Source organism: Oncorhynchus keta, chromosome 32 (assembly GCF_023373465.1).
Source record: "Oncorhynchus keta strain PuntledgeMale-10-30-2019 chromosome 32, Oket_V2, whole genome shotgun sequence".
Classification (NCBI taxonomy): Eukaryota; Metazoa; Chordata; class Actinopteri; order Salmoniformes; family Salmonidae; genus Oncorhynchus; species Oncorhynchus keta.
Window position 1 is genome coordinate 10,362,716 of NC_068452.1, and position 24,219 is coordinate 10,386,934.

Below are 24,219 nucleotides of genomic sequence, written 5' to 3' on the forward strand. Positions count from 1 at the left end.
TTCCAATATATCATGGCCATGATGCCTATGGAAAAATATTCTGTATTATAACTTGCACACAACCAACTATTTCTGTTTTGTGGTTAAAAATGTTACACAATTGATTTAACTGTAATATATAAATATATATATATATATTGTATTTTATTTACAATGACGGCTACACCGGCCAAACCCGGACGACGCTGGGCCAATTGTGCGCCACCCTATGGGACTCCCAATCACGGCTGGTTGTGATACAGCCTGGATTCAAACCTTGGTCGGTAGTGACGCCTCTAGCACTGAGATGCAGTGCCTTAGACTGCTGCGCCAATCTCAACTATTTAAGAGCTGGGTATTAACTCTTGCTTAATACCAAAATGAATTAATGAATTTGTGCAGCGCCTGGCTCAGGCGACCATTGCTATCAAGGAGGGTTGTGTTCATTTGGCACCAAATGCAAGAAAAGGGACTGATCCCATAAGAAACACCAATTTTCGTTTTCCGTTGCAAAGTTCTATACATGCTTTCCATTGTGTGCCATCATATGCGGCTGGCTGGGTCCACACACTGAGGTATAAATAACTGGAGACTGCATCCAAGACGACCGACTGTCGTTGGTGATCTACTCACGTTAGTGTAAGCAGATTCATGGACTGTCTATATCCAAGTTACATCCGGTTTACACAGACAAACACCCAGGGCCGATCCTTGCCATTCTGCTACCATAGGCGAGACCCCCGGATGTTAAAATTAGGCAAATTGTTGGTTCTGAATGAAAGTTGAAAATAAGTAATTTATAGATGTCTATTTTTTGAATGTCTATGTATGTTGTAAGCCTACCGTTTGTAAAACACACACAAAAATACATCCAAAAGAAGTCGGCTCATGCTTACTGGAGTGTAGCCTGCAAGGCCCACCCTTTATAAAACAGGCCATTGCATTGGCTTTATTAGTCCTGATTCCTGTGAATAATCAGTGTGGCTATTTAACCTCTGAATATCAGCTACCCAAATCCATCAGGAGTTATCATGAGCCTATTTACAATGTGTTTATCAACATCAAAAGTACATCGAAGCAAAAATTCTAAACCACCAACAGAGTCAAATAAATACTTAGGGAAGACATTCCAAATACTCTTCTGGTTCTACTTCAGAATCCAATTTATTTTACAATTATTATTTAGAGTATTGAAATCTAAAACCTCAAGACCTCCTTGTTCCTGGGTATTAGTGAGAATATCTTTCCGTAGATAGTGAGGCTTGTTCCTCCAAATAAAATTATGAAGAACCTTATCTAAGTCCTTTACAATTTTAAGGGATAATTCAAGTGATAACGAGACATAAACCGATCTGGATAACCCTTCAGCTTTGGACAATAACACCCAACCGTATAACAAAATATCTCTCAGCAACCAGAGGTTCAATTTCTTCTTTGCTTTCTCAATAATGGGGTTAAAGTTTAATTCACTCCTTTGTTTTTCATCCTTGCATATAACAATTCTAAGATAAGTCATCTTATCTTTAATTGGGATACCCTAAACTTCCTGTAAAATACAATACTTGAGTGGAAATAAGAAACGAAGAAAAAGTCTTCAATACAGGAAACTGCTTTAGAAACCTCATTCCTGTCTCTCAACAATATGGTGGTATCATCAGCCAGTTGACATAGTTTAAATTCATTGCCAAGTGCTGAAACACCTTGAAAATTCCCTTTCTTGATATGAAAAGCCATCATTTGAGTAACCAATAAAAATAAAAATGGACTAATTGGGCAGCCCTGCCGAATGCCACAGCCAATATCAAATCTTTGGGAAGTCCCGTGAGCTAATTTTACAGCCACTATACAAAGTTTGGACTGCTTTCCAAAAATAATTCACCAAACTCCAAAAAACGAATTGCTTTGAACATAAACTCATGTTCTACTGTGTCAAAAGCTTTATTAAAATCAACAAACATAAGAAAACTATCATCAAGGATGAGGTCATTATAGTCAATCATATCTAAGATCAACCTGATGTTATTACTAAAGTGTCGACCATGCATAAAACCAGATTGTTCTTCATCAATTATATGCTGCAAGCCCTGTTTCAATACAAGGGCAAATCATTTCACATCATTATTCAACAGGCTAATGGGTCTCCAGTTGTCTATATAAAGACTATCCGTATTAGGTTTGGGAATCAAAGTAATTGCACTTTGCTTTAAGGAAGCTAGTAACTCCCCTTTTTCTATTGATTCTTGGAACATAGCAAGAATGAGAGGAATCAATTTATCATTGAATGCTTTATAAAACATGCTTTTTAAACCATCATTTCCAGTGGACCTATTGTCCTTAAGGCTTTTAATACAGTTTTTTACATCTCAATTTCAGATAACTCACATCACAAAAATCATTGAAATCATTATCTATCTTCTTAGCAATGTTTGCTACATTGTTTAAGAAAAGATCCATATTGGAAGTTGACTGGGCTGATGTATACAGATTCTGATGAAACTGGGCAACATGCTGAGATTTCTTTTGGATTTTCATTGGAAGTATTATTAATCATTCATTTACATATGGAAGTCTTTTCGTCTGCCCTTTTTTCTAAATTAAAAAATATATTTGGTATTTTTCTCTCCCTCTTCCATCCATTTTCATCTCGATCTTACAAACGCTCCCCGGGCCTTTTCCTCGTAGATACAGTCTAACTGCATTTGCAATGATGATAGCTCCAGTAACTCCTGATTTGTTTAGTTCATTTTTTTTTGTATAATCCATTATTCCCTTTATGATGTCATATTCTTTCTCTCTCTTGGCATTAGCAATTTCTTTCCCCGTTGAAATAGCCAAAATCCTTATATCAAATTTCATTAGCTCCCAGTAACTTCCAAACGTATTCATAACACAGGCACAATTCCAGTATTTATCAATAATTCCTGCTACTTCCTTCTTAAATACTTTATTCTCTAGTAAAGTCTTATTCGTTTTTCAGTAACCTTTACTAACTTTTTTGTTGACAAACCAAGCATATTTATCTTTATTGAGATCCCTCTGTTCAAATGGATGGTTCAATCGAGACTGTATCAACCTTGTCAGCCATATCTTCAGATATCAGCCAGAAATCAATACGGGATTGTATAGATAAATCTTTGGTACTCCCATGTAAACATAATCTTATCTGGGTTCTTATGTCTCCAAATATCTAGAACACCTAACCTTAGACATATATTCCTTATCTCACAAACAGAATTTCTATCCTTAGGAGGCCATATGTCTAGATTATCTTGTAATACTGTATTAAAATCTCCACCCCATATTACTTTGGCCAATGGAAATTTAGACATAATTTTACTTATTTTCCTCTCAATGTATCTAAATAAAATCAGTTTACTTGACGTATTATTGGAAGCATAAGTATTTACAACAATGAATTGAATGTGGTTGAATTCCACCAATAGTACAATCCATCTCCCTGTATTACCTGCTTCATGACTCAATATATGACCCTTCAAGTAGCCTTTTAAAATAGCGACACCTGCTGACCGATTAGTACCAAACGAAAACCAATTTTCTTTGCACTTTTCCATGTCATATCCCTCGCTGTCCTGGAGATGAATCTCATGATCACTACTGTTCGTGGTGTCTGGTTGTTTTCCCCATCTCTCAAGCCTACCCAGGCGGTGCACTAAATCCAGAGAACCTGCAACAACATTTCGCTCCTCCTCCGGGACTATTGCCCTGCAAATGTCCTTCACTCTTGCTTTGATGTTCTCGTCAGATTTTTCTGCTATTCCATAAATTCGAAGATTCCATCTCCGACCATACCGGTCATTCTCGTTTACTTTTGGCTCCATTTCAGTGAGTTTCTTCTCCTGCTTTGCAACCTGAATGTTCAATGTTGCGTTCTGCTGCTTCAGATTTTTTACTTCCTCAGCATTGACATCAATCGATTTCTTCAGGTTAACGATGCTTGTAGTGTTCTTTTACATCATGATATCATCTGCGCTCCCTTTGATGTTAGCCGTGAGGATGCGGACGATGCTGTCCTGTAGCTGGCTCAGTGATGGTTCACTTCTCAGCTTCTTTGGAAGTTGCTCCTTGGTTGGGGTATTCGGGTATGAATCACATTCACCCCTTTTTTTTTTTACAAGTTTCAACAATGCCTCTTTTCTCCTTGGAAGTTTCAACATCCATTATCTCAGCAACAGTTTGGTCATATCCTGATTACATGCTACTAGCTATGAAGACGTTAGCAGGATAACTTAACTAAACACGCTGAAACTTTTCGATAGCTGGCTTGTTCGTTGGAAATCGTCAAACATATATATTCAATGGTATGATTAATTACAACATTATTCAAAATAGCTACATTGTATGGTTAGATATAAAATATATTTTTTAAAACGAATTGCACCTGCAGCCTAAAACTACAAACTGTGAGAAAACCCTAAAATTGTTCCTCCGCTAGAAATGTCACCCCTTCTCATGCCGCCATCCTGAGCACCCCTCAAACGGATGCTGGTGGTGGAGCCTCGCTCCAGACAGGAGCGTCATCCTCTTTTTTACAGATCCGCAGGGATCATCAGCGAGATTCAGCCGCGGGACGTTTTTTTGTTGAAGTTTGGTGGCCAAAACATATTAAAAATTAAAAATAATTTGTAGACTGCAAATTGACCGCAAGAAGCCCCAACAGATATTATATTTGACAAAAAAATATAATCATTTCAAACCTTGCTTGTGATCAAGGCTATCTATTATGTGTGGTAATTTTGGGAACATAATTCCACTTTTTTTTTGTTACTAGGTGAATTGACTGAGAACACGTTCACATTTACAACAACGACCTGGGGAATAGTTACAGGGGAGAGGAATGAGCCAATTGTAAACTGGGGATGATTAGGTGACCGTGATGGTATGAGGGACAGCTTGGGAATTTAGCCAGGAAACCGGGGTTAACACCCCTACTCTTACAACAAGTGCCAAGGCATCTTTAATGACCTCAGAGTCAGGACACCAGTTTAACGTTCCATCTGAAAGACGGCACCCTACACAGGGCAGTGTCCCCAATCACTGACCAGGACCAACCCTGCTTAGCTTCAGAAGCAAGCCAGCAGTGGGATGCAGGGTGGTATACTGCTGGCAAATTAAATCAACTGGAGCTGATTTGCTTGTGTTTTTAGTATTGTATGTCCAACAATGAAAAACATTTAAATTCGTTAATATAAAAATGGTAATATAAATAATATAATATAAATCGGGACGCGGGCCGCGGGCCGCCAGTTGGGGAGCCCTGAGTATGGGCTAGCTAGCAGAAGGCAAGTGATGGAGAGAAGGCCAGCCTCAGTTGGACCGATTGCGTTAGCTACCCATACTGAGCCCATATGTATGTGTATTTATTCATTTTCAGGCGTACAACTTTAAGTCCGTTATATTCCTATAGCGTGGGTTAGCGTTAGCTAGTTCATTCTCGTGATGGATGCGCAAATATCAGGCGGGACCGGTGTTGGTACAACCGCTAACGTTAGATCAAATTTGCCTAACGTTAGATCAAATTTGCAAGGACCCAGTTCAGGTAACGGGAGAAGGATGACGTCCAAAAAAACGCGTTCAAAAAAGGGGAAAAGAAGAAAGAGACGGAGGAGTAAAAAGACGAAGACCAACAAAACACCACCATATTTACCACCGGAGGTAACTTGACTAACGTTAGCTACTGTATGTAGCTAGCTGCAGCTTGCTATCAAGTTCATGTTAGTCGGCTAGCTAGCGATATTATCCAATGCTAGGCTAGCCAGAGCCTAGCTTTTTACAAATTCGGACATTATTTTAGCTAGCTTCTGGCAGATGCTGTCGTCTGAGCTTTTTCCATGGTAAGAAAACTTTTTGGCCATACATGACGTTGTTATAAGCAGGGGATGGGCATGTGTTTGTTTGTTGACAACAACAACAGCTGGCGTTCATACATTACAATGTTGTGTCGACTGCAAGAGAGCAGCTTGACAGCTCCATGTTGTTGTAGATGTAAAATACTCTAGTGATAGCTTGCTGTGGTGTGGGTAGTTTTTATTCAGAAGTACATTAGTCAACAGGGGTGTGTGCTTGTCTGTCAAAATACAGTATAGACACACCTTTTCAAAATATGTCCTTCCCTCTGTTTCTCTCAGGCTGAAGAAGGAAACATTGAATATAAGGTACTAGTATACATTTCTTTATTTTTGCATGCCATCTTCCCTTTCACCTGTAGCTAGTAATCAAAAGTCAAAACACATCCATGTATATGCATGCACTCTCACACGTGGTTCACTTGTTGGACACTTCTTGGTGGTGAAGTGCTGTCCCGTGCTCTAACTTCACTGCAGCTGAAGTTGGTGAACCCCACACAATACCGATTTGAACACCTTGCCACCCAGCTAAAATGGCGTCTTCAAGAGGGACGGGGCGAGGCAGTGTATCAGATTGGGGTGGAAGACAATGGTCTGCTTGTCGGACTGTCAGAGGGAGACATGAGAGCCTCACTGAAGACCCTACGGAGGATGGCAGAGAAGTATGTCACTACCTCATATGCAAATATCACCAAAGGCACAATCTGGGGTATTTTCTTCTGCTTAATGGTCATTTCAATTATACCCATTGATTCTTGAAGAAACTAGTTTATAAATGTCTAATTTGACAGTTTGCCATTGTTACTGTATTTAACAGGTGATAAATGTGATATCTCTGCCTCATCAGGGTTGGTGCTGACATCACACTTCTACGGGAAAGAGAGGTGGATTACGACTCAGACAGAAACTGCCGGAAAATCTCAGAGGTTCTTGTCCGAAAAGTTCCAGACGACCAACAGGTGGGATAAACAGCACCTTGTCTTATTTAAGGGACAGTTCTAACACTCCTGGCTCCTTGCACATATGCGACGCTCCCCGGAGTCTGTGGTTCAAATCACTTCTCACTGTCTCCTTCTCACCTATCTCCCATTCTTTATTTTCTGTCTATCAATTAAGCATTAAAATGCGAAAGAAGAGTGACTTGTTTTGCACTCAATTATATAAACGGTCAATGGTAAGCTGTACATACAATGAAGGATTTCTGCCACGCCGATCTGCTGTATTTTCACTGCTGTGTCTCTTGTGTGTGTATGAGAGCAGTTCTTGGACCTGCGTGTGGCGGTACTGGGAAACGTGGACTCAGGGAAGTCCACGCTGTTGGGCGTGCTGACTCAAGGCGAGCTGGACAACGGGCGAGGCCGGGCACGCCTCAACCTCTTCAGACACCTTCATGAGATCCAAACAGGCAGGACATCAAGCATCAGCTTTGAGATTTTGGGCTTCAATAGCAAAGGGGAGGTGGGTAACTGCGTCTTATAGGTGACAAGATACAGAAGGAAGGATAAACATGCATGAGTTTCCCCTCCTTTGACCAAGGACGTAAAAAAATGTATTCCTCAAAAACTACAAAATGTATTCCTCAAAAACACAGACAAAAAAGTAATAACACAATAAACTGTGTAACAGCACACACATGTTTTGAACATCTTCCATTTGTTACTAAGGCCAGACAAAATTGATTCACTGTTTAACGGATTTTCCCCCCAGAAAAGTGAGGTGAGCGAGCAACATTTTTTTTATAAAAAAAATATATATTATCATTAGGTGGATAAGGAATAACAGTACTTTACCACATTGTCCTAGGCTATACGGACATGGACAATAGGCAAAATATTCGATTTCAGACTAATTGTCACGGCTGACTAGGTGTGTAGGTAGGAATCAGGTGCAGAGAGTTCCAGGGGAAAAATGCACTTTATTCCGGCACCGAAAATGGTAATGCCCAAAACACAGGGCGCAAACGCTGACCAACCCAAACACAGGGTAAACACGGTCTGGAGCACAACAACACTTATGACACAAACGTAAACACAAAAATAATCCTGCACAACAAAGGGCGGGTTCCACAATCTTAAATAGGGAAACAAATCAAGAAACACAAATCGGAAACAGGTGCAACTCATAAGACAAAACTAACAGAAAAGGGAAAAGGGATCAGTGGCGGCTAGTAGGCCGGTGACGACGACCGCCGAGCGCCGCCCCAACAGGCGGGGAGCCAACTTCGGCGGGAGTCGAGACACTGATTTTCAGATTATTATTATTAATACACATATTAACATTAATGAACATTATTCACATAGGATGTATAATGGAATGCAATATTCTATCATATTCAAAAATTATATTCAAAAATAAAATAATGTATGAATGTTTTTATCTACTTAATTGTATAGCCTAACAAATTCAAGAATGATTGACAATAAATCATTGTAATCAAATTAAAATGTTGATGCATAATAATGAGTTCATTACCTGAATGCATCTCTAGCCTTGACATTAACAGAATATTCATACAAATATGATTAGGCCTCTCATAGAGGAGGCCTTGTAGAAAGAGGGTCAATCAAGTTAGGTCTGCCAAATTAATGTAGCATTGGGGAAAAAATACATAAATCCAGCCATCCAGCTTTAATCATCAAAAAATAAAAAATTGGTTTATAACATGCACAATTAGAAGCATCAATCTATATAGAGCAAGCTTGACTAAATTAGAGCCCAGTAACTTTTCTCACCGCATCCTCCTTCGATTGTCTCATCTGGCTGCCACAAAAAGCCCCCACCTGCTGATCTGCACGAAATGTGTGTGTGCCACTGGCAATGTACTTTGCTGGACATGCTAGTTGTTCTCGGCGGCGGGTCATCACTTCAAATGCATTCCGTTGTGGTGTTATCGGTTGGCCTACTGCTACTGGTAATACCAGTAGTTCTGAATTTCAAATCACCATACAGCTGACAAACTTTGATTTCATCAATCATTTTGACTTAAATTTGGTTGTCCAAAATACTATTGGCTTGCACTGCGTCTTTGCTGATGAATGCCCTGATCTCTGGCCAGAAATGAAACATCTGTACATCGCCCGCAGGTGCGAGCGTGTGTGTTTCACTGTCCAATCCGAGGCTCGAACATGACCCGAGCGCGTGATTTGAGGCTGTTTGGTCTGTTGGGCATCAACTTAGGAAAGCCTCAAGGGAGAGCGGACAGTGCATTATAAACAAATAGCCGCATATATTGGACAAAGAATAACACATCTGAATTTATTTATTTTTTTGGTGTGGAGAAAAGTGAGGCGGAGTAATTCAACTTTGCCTGGCCTAACCCATAAAAACAGTGTAACAACACACAAATTAATTGAACTTCCTCTCATGTGGCTTTTGAAGGTGGTGAACTACAGTGACTCCCGTACAGCCGAGGAGATTTGCGAGAGCTCTTCTAAGATGATCACCTTCATTGACCTGGCCGGCCACCACAAGTACCTGAAAACCACAATTTTTGGCCTCACCAGCTACTGCCCAGACTTCGCCATGCTGGTGGTCAGCGCCAACACAGGCATAGGTAAGCCCGATCATATAGCTATAATAACAGTGTAGTTTGTGCGGGCCTTGTTAACTTCTACAAGATTTGTTTGGTCCAGCAAGCTATGAAAAGTGATGTGCGTTTAACTACTTATGTGACCACTGACTAGGGTTACAAAGTGGCCGTTAATTGCAAATGAGGTCATTGTTGATTAGATGTTTTTCCATTAATCTCCTCCTGAACCACATGGTCTATTTACAAGAAATTCATGGACACCATTTTTACTCAAATATAAATTACCAAAGTTTCCTTAGATTTTCCAAAATAATCAGTAAATTACCAACATTTCTGAAGTCTGGTTACTTTGGTAAATTACTGGGAGTTTTATGACCCTACCACTGACCCAACCAGATAATATTTTCTCTCTCTTAGCTGGCACCACCCGCGAGCACCTGGGCCTGGCCATGGCACTAAAGGTGCCCATCTTTATCGTGGTCAGCAAGGTGGACCTGTGTGCCAAAGGAACAGTGGAGCGCACAGTACGCCAGCTGGAGCATGTCCTCAAGCTTCCCGGCTGTAACAAAGTGCCGATGGTGGTGGCCAGCCCAGACGACGCCGTCACAGCCGCCCAGCAGTTCGCTCAGTCCTCCAGGTATCTGCTGAAAAGGAGAAAAGACCTAGAAGGAAACTGGAATTGAGATTCACAACCCAATATACACCACATAGGCCTTTAGTCCAGGGTGACGAGAAAGGAATTGACTTAGCAAGCGGCAACGTTGTTTGTATTGGGGGAAAAAATCAATACAGTTACCTGTTTTTGACGATATATTGTATCGTTTTGACAATATCGCAATATTATTTTTGCGATAGCTGCACCAAAACTCCAGTATGTTTCCTTCATAGCTTGTTCTCCATCTTTTTAAATAGGGAGCCAATTTGTTTTCTACACTTTTATTTCCATGACTGATCAAAACGTGTTTTCTCATGGCTCTCGCTTGTCCCTCTGCAGCAGATATATGGTGAGCAATATGTTTGGAACATCGAATCACAATAAAATTGCCGTATCGAATCGCAATACATATAGAATTGTGAGAATTGCAAAACATATCGTATCAGCGCCAAAGTATCATGATAGTATTGTATCGTGAGGTCCCTGTCAATTCCCAGCCCTAGTTATTTGACCTAAGTCTCATTTAAATATCAAGGGACAAACTAACTTAGTGGGCAGAATTTGGCATGGGACATCATAATAACGCAATTTCCCAGGTGTAACTAATTTTATGGAAGTCAGATAACCAGGTGAGAAGTTTTTTTTTGACTTTTGAGCAACCATATAAAAATAGGTCTATCTGGTTGTTATTTGGTTATCTGACCAAATAACATCCAAAATATGACATCTTTATGATTTGATGTATCGGACGTCTCCTCAATCAGAAAACCAGTTGACATCCAGAGAATGACGTTACGATCACCCAAGCCAATTTCTTTACACAAAATGACACAATTACGACAACTTTTTTGACGTTATGCATAGGTTATATTCTGGTCGTAAAAGTCACCTCATGCCCACTTTTGCAACGTGTATAGTCTGTGCTTGAGTGTTCAACCCTGGTGTGTCCCTCACGTTGTCTCTTTGTGCCGTAGCATCACGCCCATCTTCACCCTGTCCAGCGTGTCTGGAGAGAGTCTGGCCCTGCTTAAGGTCTTCTTCAACATCCTGCCTCCTCTCAGCAACAGCAAGGAGCAGGAGGAGCTCATGCAGCAACTCACTGAGTTCCAGGTACTACACCTGCGTATGCACACACACACACCCAGACACATTAACGTATACAATTATTGTGTGAATTATGTGTGTGCATGGACACTGTGTGTGTCCATGCACACTCACAACTAACACAATAATACACATACACACGTTTGTGCAGAAACAACAAATATATTACACACTTACACACACTCTTTACAAACACACCACACCCATCCAAACGCATACATGCACACGCATAACAAAACATTCACCCACACGTGCATTGCACACATACGAGATGTGAACATGCACTTTCACACATTCAGATTCACGCCCAATATTCTGTATCAATGCTAGCAAAATATACCTCCTCATTCCTCTGCTTGTGAATATAGGTAGATGAGATCTATACCGTGCCAGATGTGGGGACAGTGGTGGGAGGAACTCTCTACAGGTCAGTTGGCCATATGTCATGTTGATACTCATGAATGGAATGATAATGGATTTATTTAGCACTGATTGTTCACCCAAATTACAAAATGACATATTGGTCTCCTTACCCTGTAAGCTGTCTATGGACAAGGTCTGACAGCAATCCTGCTTTAGTTTAGTTTCCCTAGCACTGTTTTCAAGTGCTAATGTTTTAGCATTTGTGGCACAAATCCCATTTAAGTCATGTTACCGATGTTATCATTTTTCGGGCATCATGTTCACATCTATAGGTGACTTTGTTGAGTTTTTTTTAAAGATCATACCAGAGGATTTGCTCAGTTAAGCTTTTAGCAAATCAAAAAACAATAGAAGTCAATGTACTGCAAACTGTGTAACCCTGAATTGCTGCTAAAAATAATTTGCCCTGGAGAGTTCCCACTGACATATCATAATGTTTTTCCTCCCGTTGACCCGCGGACAGTGGGGTGTGTCGCGAGGGGGAGAGGCTGGTGGTTGGCCCTACGTACGAGGGCCGTTTCCTGAGGCTGAAGGTGGGCAGCATCCATAGGAACCGCTCGGCATGCAGGGTGCTGAGAGCCGGCCAAGCCGCCACACTGGCCCTCGGCAACTTTGACCGCTCGCTGCTCCGCAAGGTCAGAGGGTTCAGCCACAACACAACCGCACTGCATGTGAATTTTCATGATATTTATCTATAAGATACTGTACTTTCCTCCCCATTTTCTATGTTCTGCCAATCACATCCCTTAATATGACTGAACATTTCAGGGTCACAATTGGAAACAGGATGACTGCACAAACTGCTCATGGTTATGATACTCTCATCTGTCCTGTGTTTTGTGTGTTACATGTGAAACCTCAAGTATAGGTAGGAGGTCTGCGTAGCCAATTATGTTTCTGTTTGTTTCTTTTTGAAGCACTCCAGACAAGAAGTTCCCTCATGGGAAATATAAATCTCTTCTAGAAATAAAGTAATTCTAAAATTGATAGCTATCAGTGAAAAAAATATTTTTGTCCTTGAACAATCTGACACAATGTCCATGCACATTTCATAACACAATATAATACATTTACACTCAGTTTTTCACAATTTAATCCTAGTAAAAATTCCCTGTCTTAGGTCAGTTAGGATCACCACTTCATTTTAAGAATGTGAAATGTCAGAATTATAGTAGAGAGAATGATTTATTTCAGCTTTTGTTTCTTTCATCACATTCCCAGTGGGTCAGAAGTTTACATACACTCAAATTGGTTTTTGGTAGCATTGCCTTTAAATGGTTTAACTTGGGTCAAACATTGCAGGTTGCCTTCCACAAGCTTCCCACAATAGGGTTGGGTGAATTTTGGCCCATTCCTCCTGACAGAGCTGGTGTAACTGAGTCAGGTTTGTAGGCCTCTTTGCTCGCACATGCTTTTTCAGTTCTGCCCACACATTTTGTATGGGATTGAGGTCAGGGCTTGGTGATGGCCACTCTAATACCTTGATTTTGTTGTCCTTAAGCTATTTTGCCACAACTTTGGAAGTATACTTGGGGTCATTGTCCATTTGGAAGACCCATTTGCGACCAAGCTTTAACTTCCTGACTGATGCCTTGAGATGTTGCTTCAATATATTCACATAATTTTCCTGACTCATGATGCAAGTGAACCAGTCACTCCTGCAGCACAACAACCCCACAACATGATGCTGCCACCCCTGTGCTTCACTGTTGGGATGGTGTTATCCGGCTTGCAAGCCTCACCCATTTTCCTCCCAATATAACGATGCTAATTTTGGCCAAACAGTTCTATTTTTGTTTCATCAGACCAGAGAAAATCTTTGTCCCCATGTGCAGTTGCAAACCATAGTGTGGCTTTTTTATGACGGTTTTGGAGCAGTAACTTATTCCTTGCTGAGCGGCCTTTCAGGTTATGTCGATATAGGACTCGTTTTACTGTGGATATTGATACTTTTGTATCTGTTTCCTCCATTATCTTCACAAGATCCTTTGCTGTTGTTTTGGGATTGATTTGCACTTTTCGCATCAAAGTACGTTCATCTCTGAGACAGAACGCATCTCCTTCCTGAGTGGTATGACAGCTGCGTGGTCCCATGGTGTTTATACTTGCATACTGTTGTTTGTACAGATGAACGTGGTACCTTCGGGCATTTGGTAATTGCTTCCGAGGATGAACTAGACTTGTGGAGGTCTCCAATTTGAGGTTTTGGATGATTTCTTTAGATTTTCCCATGATGTCAAGCAAAGAGGCACTGAGTTTGTAGGTAGGCCTTGAAATACATCCACAGGTACACCTCCAATTGACTCAAATGATGTCAATTAGCCTATCAGAAGCTTCTAAAGCCATGACATCATTTTCTGGAATTTTCCAAGCTGTTTTAAGGCACAGTCGATTTGTAAACTTGTATGTAAACTTATGACCCACTGGAATTGTGATGCAGTGAATTTGAAGTGAAATAATCTGTCTGTAAACAATTGTTGAAAAAATGACTTGTGTCATGCACAAAGTAGATGTCCTAACCGACTTGCCAAAACTATAGTTTGTAAACAAGAAATTTGTGGAGTGGTTGAAAAACAAGTTTTAATGACTCCAAACTAAGTGTATGTAAACTTCAGACTTCAACTGTACATGCACAAACAACTCACAAATCATATGCAGTCAAAATGTATTCTACTGTTGTTCCTTTCCCATCTCCCAAAGTACTTATTGGTGCGTGTGTGTTGAATAGGGTATGGTGATGGTCAGCCCGAAGATGAACCCCACCATCTGCTGGCAGTTTGAGGCGGCCATCGTCCTTCTCTTCCACGCCAAAACATTCCGTCGGGGCTTCCAAGTGACTGTGCACGTGGGGAACGTAAGACAGACGGCTACCGTGGAGTGCCTGCATGGAAAAGTTAGTAATAATAATTATAAACTGGGTAGTTAGAGTCCTGAATGCTGATTGACTGAAAGCCCTGGTATATCAGACCAAACTACTTGTTTACTGTTCTAATTACCTCGGTAACCTATTTATAATAACAGTAAGGCACCTCAGGGGTTTGTGGTATATGGCCAATATACCAAAGCTAAGGGCTGTATCAAATCAAATGTATTTATATAGCCCTTCGTACATCAGCTGATACAGAAACCCAGCCTAAAACCCAAACAGCAAGCAATGCAGGTGTAGAAGCACGGTGGCTAGGAAAAACTCCCTAGAAAGGCCAAAACCTAGGAAGAAACCTCGAGAGGAACCAGGCTATGTGGGGTGGCCAGTCCTCTTCTGGCTGTGCCGGGTGGAGATGATAACAGAACATGGCCAAGATGTTCAAATGTTCATAAATGACCAGCATGGTCAAATAATAATAATCACAGGCAGAACAGTTGAAACTGGAGCAGCAGCACGGCCAGGTGGACTGGGGACAGCAAGGAGTCATCATGCCAGGTAGTCCTGAGGCATGGTCCTAGGGCTCAGGTCCTCCGAGAGAGAGAAAGAAAGAGAGATTTAGAGAGAGCATACTTAAATTCACACAGGACACCTGATAGGCCAGGAGAAGTACTCCAGATATAACAAACTGACCCTAAACTACTGCTGCATAAATACTGGAGGCTGAGACAGGAGGGGTCAGGAGACACTGTGTTGCGTCGTGCCCAAGAACAGCCCGTAGCCATGATTTACTGGCCATATACCACACCCCCAAGGGCCTTATTGCTTAAGTATACACTGCCTCAATATGGGCCGCGTTCAGTAGGACACAACTTTGTGCAATGTTCAGATAGAAATGTTATTATATAGAACAAACATGCCTCTCTGTCATGTAGAGAAAGAGGAATCAGGTCAGCTCTATCCATGACATTGCTATCTGCAACGTTCCACAACGTCTGCCTACTGATTGTGGCCCTGCTGATTTATGCGTCAACACGAACCGTTTTGTGTCCCCATCCCTGTTTTCACCACCAGGAGGAGCTGCGCACAGGAGAGAGGGCTGTGGTCTGCTTTCGCTTCATTAAACACCCCGAGTACCTCCGCATGGGCGCCAAGCTGCTCTTCAGGGAGGGCGTGACCAAGGGCATCGGCCATGTCACCAGCCTCCTGCCTGACTCACATGACCAGAACCAGATCCATGACCAGAACCAGATGGAGATAGAGAAATAGAGAGGAGGAGAAAGGAGGGAAGGAGAAGAAATGATAAGCTCTCCTGAACATGTATCCCCCTCTCTCAGTAAGTTTGTGTGAACTGCCGGCGCCGGACGTCATCCCAGTAGATTGTTATTGAACCACACACTAGTATTTTAATCCCCATTTGTGTGTATCTAAGTGTGTCTGTACTGTACTTTCCACATCTGCCCTTCGTGCCATGTAGAGATGTGAAGCCCTATTGAAACACTTGATATTTCTCAGTGGTGGATTCTGGAACGAATGCTTTGATGAGTGTGGGTAGAGGCAAAGGTCGGTGTCTTAAATCAAAGTCTGGTGACCTCGTCGAAGGCAGGCTAAGCTTTCATCTAATCTGCTGTGGGTTGCTTGAAGGAACCATTCCCGTCCCTCTCTTGGTCATTTCATAACAGATACAATAGATCAAATGCCTGCTCTCCCTGTTTTACTATACTGGACAATGTGGAACGTACTCAGCATACCCATCCGTTGGAGGTTTAAAGGGATAGTTGGCTTTTTAAAAGTATTAGGACATTGTCGACTTACCTAAGGCAGGATTTCCCAAACTCGGTCCTGGGCCCCACTCCCCTTGGTGCAAGTTTTGGTTTTTGCCCTAGCAATACAATTAACCAACTCACCTTCAAGCTTTGATCATTTGAATCAGCTGTGTAGTGTTAGGGCAAAAAACAAAGCGTGTACCCAGGGGCGGCCCCAGGACCTGAGTTTGGGAAACCCTGACCTAAGGCGTTGTCGTTTTTAAGTTTGTTAGCTTGTTATTTACCAACATCCAGAATGGCTAGCATGTAGCAATGCTAGTGTAAACAGGTTGTATCAGTTAGCATTGCTTTCAAAAGCATGAGCAAAGCAGGGGAGTTGACCAGTGGTGGTCCTGTCTGCAAATTAAAGAGCTCTTTTACCATGCTTTTGAATGAAAGTTTCCTTATTATGTGGTTAACTCTGCACTTCATTCGTCTTGGTTAGTATTAATGAAAATTAGACTACGTGCTGCCCATTTTGGTGGCACAAGTGGCACTAGCACCAACCGTAAATGATGCCAAGCTAATTTTCCAAATGTCAAATTCAACTAAGTCTGTAGGGCAGCAGTAATGTGTGAGGGTTGACAATGAGCAGAGTCAAGACTCTTGGCGTAGTCAAAAGACTCTTGGATTGCAAACCCGTTCTGAAAGAAATGCAGGGGCAAGTATTTTAAGTGATGTAGCAACACAGCTTTTTTCTCATGGTAGCGACACCGCTTTTGAAACCCTGTTATGTTAACCCAATTGAACCCAATGCTACAGGTTAGCAATGGGTAACCTACACAGGTTTAAACTATTTATACTGTGTCATAGCTTCAGGCTCATCTGTGTACAAGGGAGCTTCGTGCAGCTAGATACCCATGTGGAGTCTGCATGCTTAATAGGGACTTGTGAAAATCTTGTCAGACAAAATGGACTCCTAAATTACAAATATTTCTTGAACTCTTGACTTTATCCCTTATCCTTCACGGGGTTGTGTGCAATTATAACTAAAGCATTGAATGTACTGTGCCTGAACTTCTAAATACCATATTGAAGCACTAAAATTGTAGTGGGAGTTGTCGATTTTGCACTTGTATTTTTTTTAGCTCCTGCATGTTTGTGTGTATGCCAGATGTTACCGAATCTAGTCCGGGAGAGCTTTATAAGGTGTGCAGTAGTGAAACACGGGATTCAATTTATCATGGTGTTGATGCAAATTGAGGTCTTGGTGACCAGATGTATGCTGTTTATTCAAGTATCAGCTGATCTTTACAGTATCTTAAATGTTTACTGTCAGAGGAAATATACAAATTTAGTACAGAAAGCATGCAGAGCACTTTTCTTTTAGATGATATATTACAAGTATTATTAGCTTCTATTCGGTTGAGACAAGTGGCAGGTTTGCAGTATGTGTATGTATGTATTGCATCAAGGTTGTGTAAATATTAAACATGTTTTATCATGACATCCATAGAAACATCAAAAGACAATCTTTTTGCATATTTGTATTGACTTTTTAAAAGCTGAACTTATTTGGCTTGATGGTCAACACCGATTGTTCACAGAACACATTTAATGTGAATTTTGCAGTTTAGCTGATGGCAAAGTTTTTGAAATGTCACTGGTTTAAATGACTCAATTGCCATTAATAAAATGTGTTCACTCTTATAATGGCTTTCATGAATAGGCTAAACATGTATAAATAGTTAAGGGTCTATATACTATTCATATGACTATTTCATCATTTACATTGAAATTAGGTATTTCAAATCATTTATAAAGGATTAAAACGTATTTATAATGGCTTAATCATGAAAGTTATGTATAACCCAAAAAAATGCTGGTAAAATTCTGTCTGGTCCATGTGCAGGGCTGCCCAACCTTGTTCCTGGAGAGCTACCCTCTTGTAGGTTTTTCGCTCCAACCGCAGTTGTAAACTGACCCAATTCAGCTTATCAACCACCTAATTGTTATAAATAGGATGGGCTAGATTATGGTTGGCGCAAAAACCTACAGGACGCTACCTTTCCACGAACAACGTTGAGCATCTCTTTAAGATATGAAGGTTTGGAATGAGGAGGTGATGTTGAGCAATGCCGTTGAAGCTTGTGCATTCAGCATTATTAGCACTTCATAGCACAGCATGCCAGGCTACATACAGTACTTAAACACACATACACATAATGTTCTACAAAAACATTGGAAAATAAACATTGATAGGAAAACTGAAAGTAACAACATTACATAGCTTCAAATATAGGTGGAACTACAGTGTCTTCAGAAAGTGTTCACACCCCTCAACCTTTTTCCACATTGTTGTGTTACAGCTTGAATTTCAAATGGATTAAAGCCGATTTTGTGTCACGGGTCTACACACAAATGAATTAAAAATGAAAAGCTGAAATGTCTGAAATGTATTCAACCCCCTTTTTTTTTTGCTTAACAAGTCACATTAGATGCATGGACTCACAATGTGCAATAGTGTTTAACATGATTTTTTGAATGACTCTCATCTCTGTACCCCAAAAATACAATCATCTGCAAGGTACCTCAGTCGAGCAGTGAATTTAAACACAGATTCAACCACAAAGACCAGGGAGGATTTCCAATGCCTCACAAAGAATGCCCATGATACTTGGTAACATACATTGAATGTCCCTTTGCACATGGTTAAGTTATTGCACTTTGGATGGTGTATCAATACACCCAGTCACTACAAAAGGTTCAGGCATCCTTCCTAACTCAGTTGACGGAGAGGAAGGAAACTGCTCAGGGACTTCACCATGAGGTCAATGGTGACTTTAAAACAGTTAGAGTTTAATGGCTGTGATAGGTGAAACTGAGGATGGTTCAACAACATTAGTTCCTTCACAATACTAACCTAAAGAAAGAAATATTCCAAAACATGCATCCTGTTTGCAATAAGGCACTAAACTAAAACTGCAAAAAATTGTGGCAAACAAATTAACTTTATGTCCTGAATATTGTTAGGTTTGAGGAAAATCCAACACAACATATCACTGAGTACCACTCTTCATATTTTCAAGCATGGTGGTGGCTGCATCATGTTATGGGCATGCTTGTCACCGGCAAAGACTAGGGAGTTTTTTTGGGATAAAATAAAACAGACTAGAGCTAAGTACAGGTAAAATCCTAGAGGAAACCCTGGTTGAGTCTACTTTCCAACAGATGCTGGGAGACAAATTCACCTTTCAACACGACAATAACCTAAAATACAAGGCCAAATATACACTGGGGTTGCTTACCAAGATGATATTGAATGTCCCCGAGTGGCCTAGAAACAGTTGACTTAAATCGGATTCAAAATCTATGGCAAGAATTGATAATGGCTGTCTAACAATGATCAACCAACTTGACAGTGCTTGAAGATTTAAAAAAAAAAATTATAATGTGCAAATATTGTACAACCCAGGTGTGTAAAGCTCTTAGAGAGAGATTAATCCAGAAAGACATGTAATGTAACATGTAATGACTCAGGGGTGTGAATACTTGTTAATTAGATATCTGTATTTCATTTTCAATCCATTTGCAAACATTTCTAAACCATGTTTTCAGTTTGTCATTATGGGCTAGTGTGTGTAGATTGGTGAGAAAATAAACTAATTGAATCCATTTTGAATTCAGGCTGTAACACAAAATGTGGAATAAGTCAAGTGGTATGAATACTTTCTGAAGGCACTGTACACCCACAGCAAGATTGTTTGTGATAACGGAAGATAAAGGAAAATAGTCAAATACACAACCAAAGTTTTCATATACTGTATCTTGTGTGGATATAAGCTTGCCATGACGTAGAAAAAGCTTTACATTTCCAACTGCCACAGTTACAAACCCTTACAAAATGGATTCTGCTCAGAAAAATCACACGTCTACAAAAAAAAACACTGTTCAGAAGTCTCCATTACAAATGTTGCGCGGTGTATACATTCCTGCAGTGAAAAGGAAACAGCGTGACCATGTGAATATTATCCATACATAGGTTGAAAACCCTTTAGCATGATATGAGTCTTTCACAGACAGGTTCAAAAGCTTGAAGTGGAATGCTTTACTTTGACATCCAAAAGACCAGAAGTGTGAAATGTAAGCACTGGACTTTTAGGTTCTTAATTCGCCTTTCAAAAAGTAACTTCAAATCGGAGTAGTTTTCAGCGAGTAGGGTGGAACGTGAGCCGATATAATTTAAGCCAAGCTCCTCTGCCGTGGCTTGATCCTCAGATACAGCTAAAAAATAAGAAAATACAATTTTAAAGATCATATAACTATGGTAAGCAGGGGGCTGAGATTCTCATTTAGATGTCTCAATTTAGATTCAGCATTATTACATAATATTCTTAAGTGACAGGATTTCCCCCACTAGTTAAAGAAATATATTAATCATTGCCAGATCTGGGATGATCTCCATATGTGAACTGGCAGACAAGTTTTTGTCAAGGAGGTTACGCATAGAGCTGGTAGGTCTTTACAAGGCACGCGTGACTAAGAAATGTTAGCTAACATAGCACAATGTATTACTAATACAGCTAATACAAGGACAGAACATTAGACAGGAGTAGAAACTAACATGGGCATTGTTTAATGCGTTTCACAGGACAAAACATTCCCAGCTTTCCAATGTAGGTAAGCAGGGGGTGTTACAGGTGCCCTAAAGGGACAAACTAGAATGATAAATACACAACAGTTAGGTTTTCCCGAGTCTTCTAATCGGAGAAGTAGACCCCCAAGGGCAATTTCTTCCCAAATAGATTGCAAGTTGCCCTTTTCACCAGGGGCACAGTTTTGGTTTTAGAAGAGGGGGTGACATAATTATTCTTATACATTTTTCTTCAGTTGGATAAACACTCCAAGCAGCCTACCCGACCGCTCGGAGGCGTCCGCATGGTCATAAAGTACACCGTTGCCTCGCTTTGTACGGGTGTCCCCAGTGAACGTTGCGCACTTGCTTTTCACTGAACATGTTCTTCCAACCTCCAGCACCGGGGCCAGTATTCACAACATCTCAGAGTAGACCTTTTCACATTTCATTTGCCAAAATGTATCACTTTAAGCAACCGGTCGATTATTTGCTTTATATGCAGAGCTCACCCTGTTATAAGTCGGGTTTCTAGCTCTACAAGTTGATAAAAACAGCTACTGTCATTAATATGTTCACCAACAGTTCCGTTTGCTAATTAAAAACACATTTAGAGGTTGAAAGTTAGATATATTTCTCCGAATATCTGTCGAATATCCAACCTCTATGTTGGCCGTCATTGTAAATAAGAATTTGTTCTTAACTGACTTGCCTTAGGTTAAATAAATAAGTACACGGTTGTCAGTTTTTTTGCTGGCTACACAGACAGAATTATTGCATTTTGGCAGATGGGGATCAATCATCCAGCGCGAGGTAGAGGATTGAAAACCAATTCTTAACTCTTTGGTAGAGATGCTTTGAAATTCCACTGGAGCAGTGCGAGAATGCGTGCATGCATAACCTACGGTAATTACCCTGTTTTGACCCTACACTTAATACAGACTGCCATTTATTTTGCGATGCCCGGCCATTAGAAGTGACCGGAGTTTGCTGGAGGCTTGCCTTTTAATGGAAATTTTACGGTATATGGACAGATCCTAGATCAGCATTCCTCCTCTTAGACGATTTGTGGAAATGGCCCTTGGTCAAAACTACTGGATATGTGTATGTCCACTTTTCCTATACTTAACCACTGCTCTGAATACAATACGTAGCTGCAGCCCACAGACAATTTGCTGGATTCCATATTGACTGCTCTTCACTCTGCCTATGATTTTTGCCACATTTCTTACACCTATCCAATCATTTCAGATCTACAGGAGTGCCTAGGGCTTAGGATCTAGGGGTAGAGCATATGTGTGGCCAGGCTAGTGTCTCTACTCTCTCTCCTGCTCACCCCTAGCAGGTTTCTTGGAATGTAGCCCTCTCGGTCTCCGCAGCGGGCCCACCACCACTCTCTCGTCCTTGTCCTCGCGCCGCAGCACCGTCATGCAGTCGCCTTCCTGGAAGGCCAGCTCGTCATCGTCCTCAGCCTCGTAGTCCCACAGGGCGTACACCACCCCACGGTTCACGATGCCCATCTTCTCCTGTACACCTGCATCAACACAAAGTCACACCCAACTCGTCAGGAACAAGACGTTAAGATTCAATTTCCGCTAAAACGTGTTATGGAGGGAAGAATGTTAGAGTAGATGAGGGTAGCTACATTTTGTAAACCAGTGGAGGGGTCGAGTGCAAAAACGGGAAAAAAAGAGGAGACACACTGATTGTTTTGAGCAAGTAATGTTTGTGCTTGGTCTCCAGTCAGATTACACTAGCGGTCTCACCGTAGAGGAACAGGGAGCACACTGTGCGTAGCCCTCCTCCATCTCCTCGCACTTGTCTGCCGCTGTCTGCATGTCACTGTAGGTGGTGGCGAACACAGCAGCCCCGGACTCCACCAGGAACTTACACACCTGCACGTTCTTACAGGAGGCCGCACAGTGCAGCGGAGTCCTGGGAGAGAGACAGACACGGAGAGGTAAGAGTGAGGTAGGAATGGAAGGAGGTAGAGAGGAGGTCAGAGGGAGGAGATAAGAGGGAACAAAGTGGGAGAGTTGGAGGAGATAAGAGCAAGAGGAGGGGTGAGGGAGAGAAGGAGGAGAGAGAAAAAAACTAACTCATAATAGTGGGCGACTGGATAACGTCATTCACATGAAAACATTGGATGTGACGTGCTACTGGTTGATGGGGGTGACAACAGCTTTTATAAAGCTACTGTAAAGTGACAACAACCACTATAAAGTTACTGTAAAGGGACAACGGCAACTAAAGTGACAATGGCCACTGTAAAGTGAAAATGGCTCACCAGCCATCGCTGTCGGCAGCGTTGGCGTTCACGCCAAACTGCACCGGGAATTTGACGATCTCGGTGTGGCCGGCGCAGACGGCGTTGTGCAAGGCTGTGATGCCCTCGTCATTGGGCAGGCTGGGGTCATCCACCTATAAGGCGGAAAGTTAATAGGCTTCAAGACATTTCCTAGAAAAGGTCAGTTATCGGTCTTTACCCCTTATGGTGGATGTTAGGATTTGGGGAGGGATTAGCTGATCTTAGATCTGTCCCCTAAAGGCAACATGGTTGAGGTTAGGATTTGGGTAGGTTTTTAGCAGGTCCTATAACTGTGCCTAAGGGCAACTTCTAAGCTAAGCATTTTGACGGCCATTGACCAGCATTTCTTGTTGCTTAAGAGTACTACCTAAGCATTACTTGCAGCGGCACTGCAAAGCCTTTGCTTATGGGATGTCTGCGTGGAAGAGCCGCCTGAGGTGATCCAGTCTGTGGTATTAACATTGAAACAGACGAAATTAGCAGGGCTAATGATGTAAAACTCACATCACTGAGAATCTGACCAACAGCCCTTTGACTCCTCACCCCCATTTTCTTCCCAACGCTATACTGTCTCTTCAATTAAAAAGGAGTGGGACTACTCACGTCATAGATGACCCTCTGCACCAGATCATACTCGCCCTCCAGAGATGAGTCCAGCAGCAGGGCCAGGGGGTTAAACTTGACCCGCATGCCGTGGTCGATGCGCTCCGAGCCGACCTTCCGCAGGTCGGTCCTCTTGCCCTGCAGGAGTGGAGTGAGGGGTGTAATGCTTCACAATTACAATATAAAAATGCAGTGACATATGCTAGCTATGGTCATCGAAATTGTTAAAAGGTTTTAAAATGAATTATAATAAGTGCAACAGTTGGACAATGGATATCCTCCAAACTTTTAGAAATTATATTATCCATCAGATATTGACTACATTATAGCACATAAAACATTTTACTGGCTCAGACAAATAATGACTGCAGTTCAGGGACTTTGGTGGAAATGCAGGTATTCAATTTGTCCAATATAAACATTTTAATATTGTGTCAGGTATTTTTTGGGGTGTGTGTTAAAAATATAATGATATGTGCATCATATGCAGAAATACACTGGATGTACTTGCAT

At 41.4% G+C, this 24,219-nt stretch overlaps 1 protein-coding gene and 1 pseudogene across 3 annotated transcripts; one reads left to right on the plus strand and one right to left on the minus strand.

The window, feature by feature from the left end:
- The first annotated feature begins 5,078 nt into the window (after nucleotides 1-5,078).
- On the plus strand, nucleotides 5,079-20,145 carry LOC118365048 (GTP-binding protein 2-like). 2 transcript variants are annotated; one of them, XM_035746949.2, is made up of 12 exons: nucleotides 5,079-5,652; nucleotides 6,126-6,152; nucleotides 6,321-6,505; nucleotides 6,691-6,802; nucleotides 7,104-7,301; nucleotides 9,222-9,396; nucleotides 9,790-10,009; nucleotides 11,002-11,137; nucleotides 11,500-11,558; nucleotides 12,018-12,189; nucleotides 14,283-14,447; nucleotides 15,492-20,142. In XM_035746949.2, the coding sequence occupies exons 1-12, from the start codon at nucleotides 5,437-5,439 to the stop codon at nucleotides 15,684-15,686; spliced, it is 1,860 nt and encodes a 619-aa protein (XP_035602842.1). In that variant the 5' UTR covers nucleotides 5,079-5,436; the 3' UTR covers nucleotides 15,687-20,142. The 2 variants fall into 2 exon arrangements, with proteins under 2 accessions (XP_035602842.1, XP_035602843.1); XM_035746950.2 differs by lacking the exon at nucleotides 5,079-5,652 and adding an exon at nucleotides 5,710-5,831 and having other exon boundaries at nucleotides 15,492-20,145.
- LOC127914380 (apoptosis-stimulating of p53 protein 2-like) lies at nucleotides 17,697-24,219 on the minus strand (annotated as a pseudogene). Its single transcript, XR_008088204.1, has 6 exons — nucleotides 24,214-24,219; nucleotides 23,707-23,844; nucleotides 23,083-23,216; nucleotides 22,562-22,730; nucleotides 22,132-22,329; nucleotides 17,697-20,446 (listed from the first exon to the last, which is right to left on the minus strand). The product of XR_008088204.1 is annotated as an apoptosis-stimulating of p53 protein 2-like (transcript).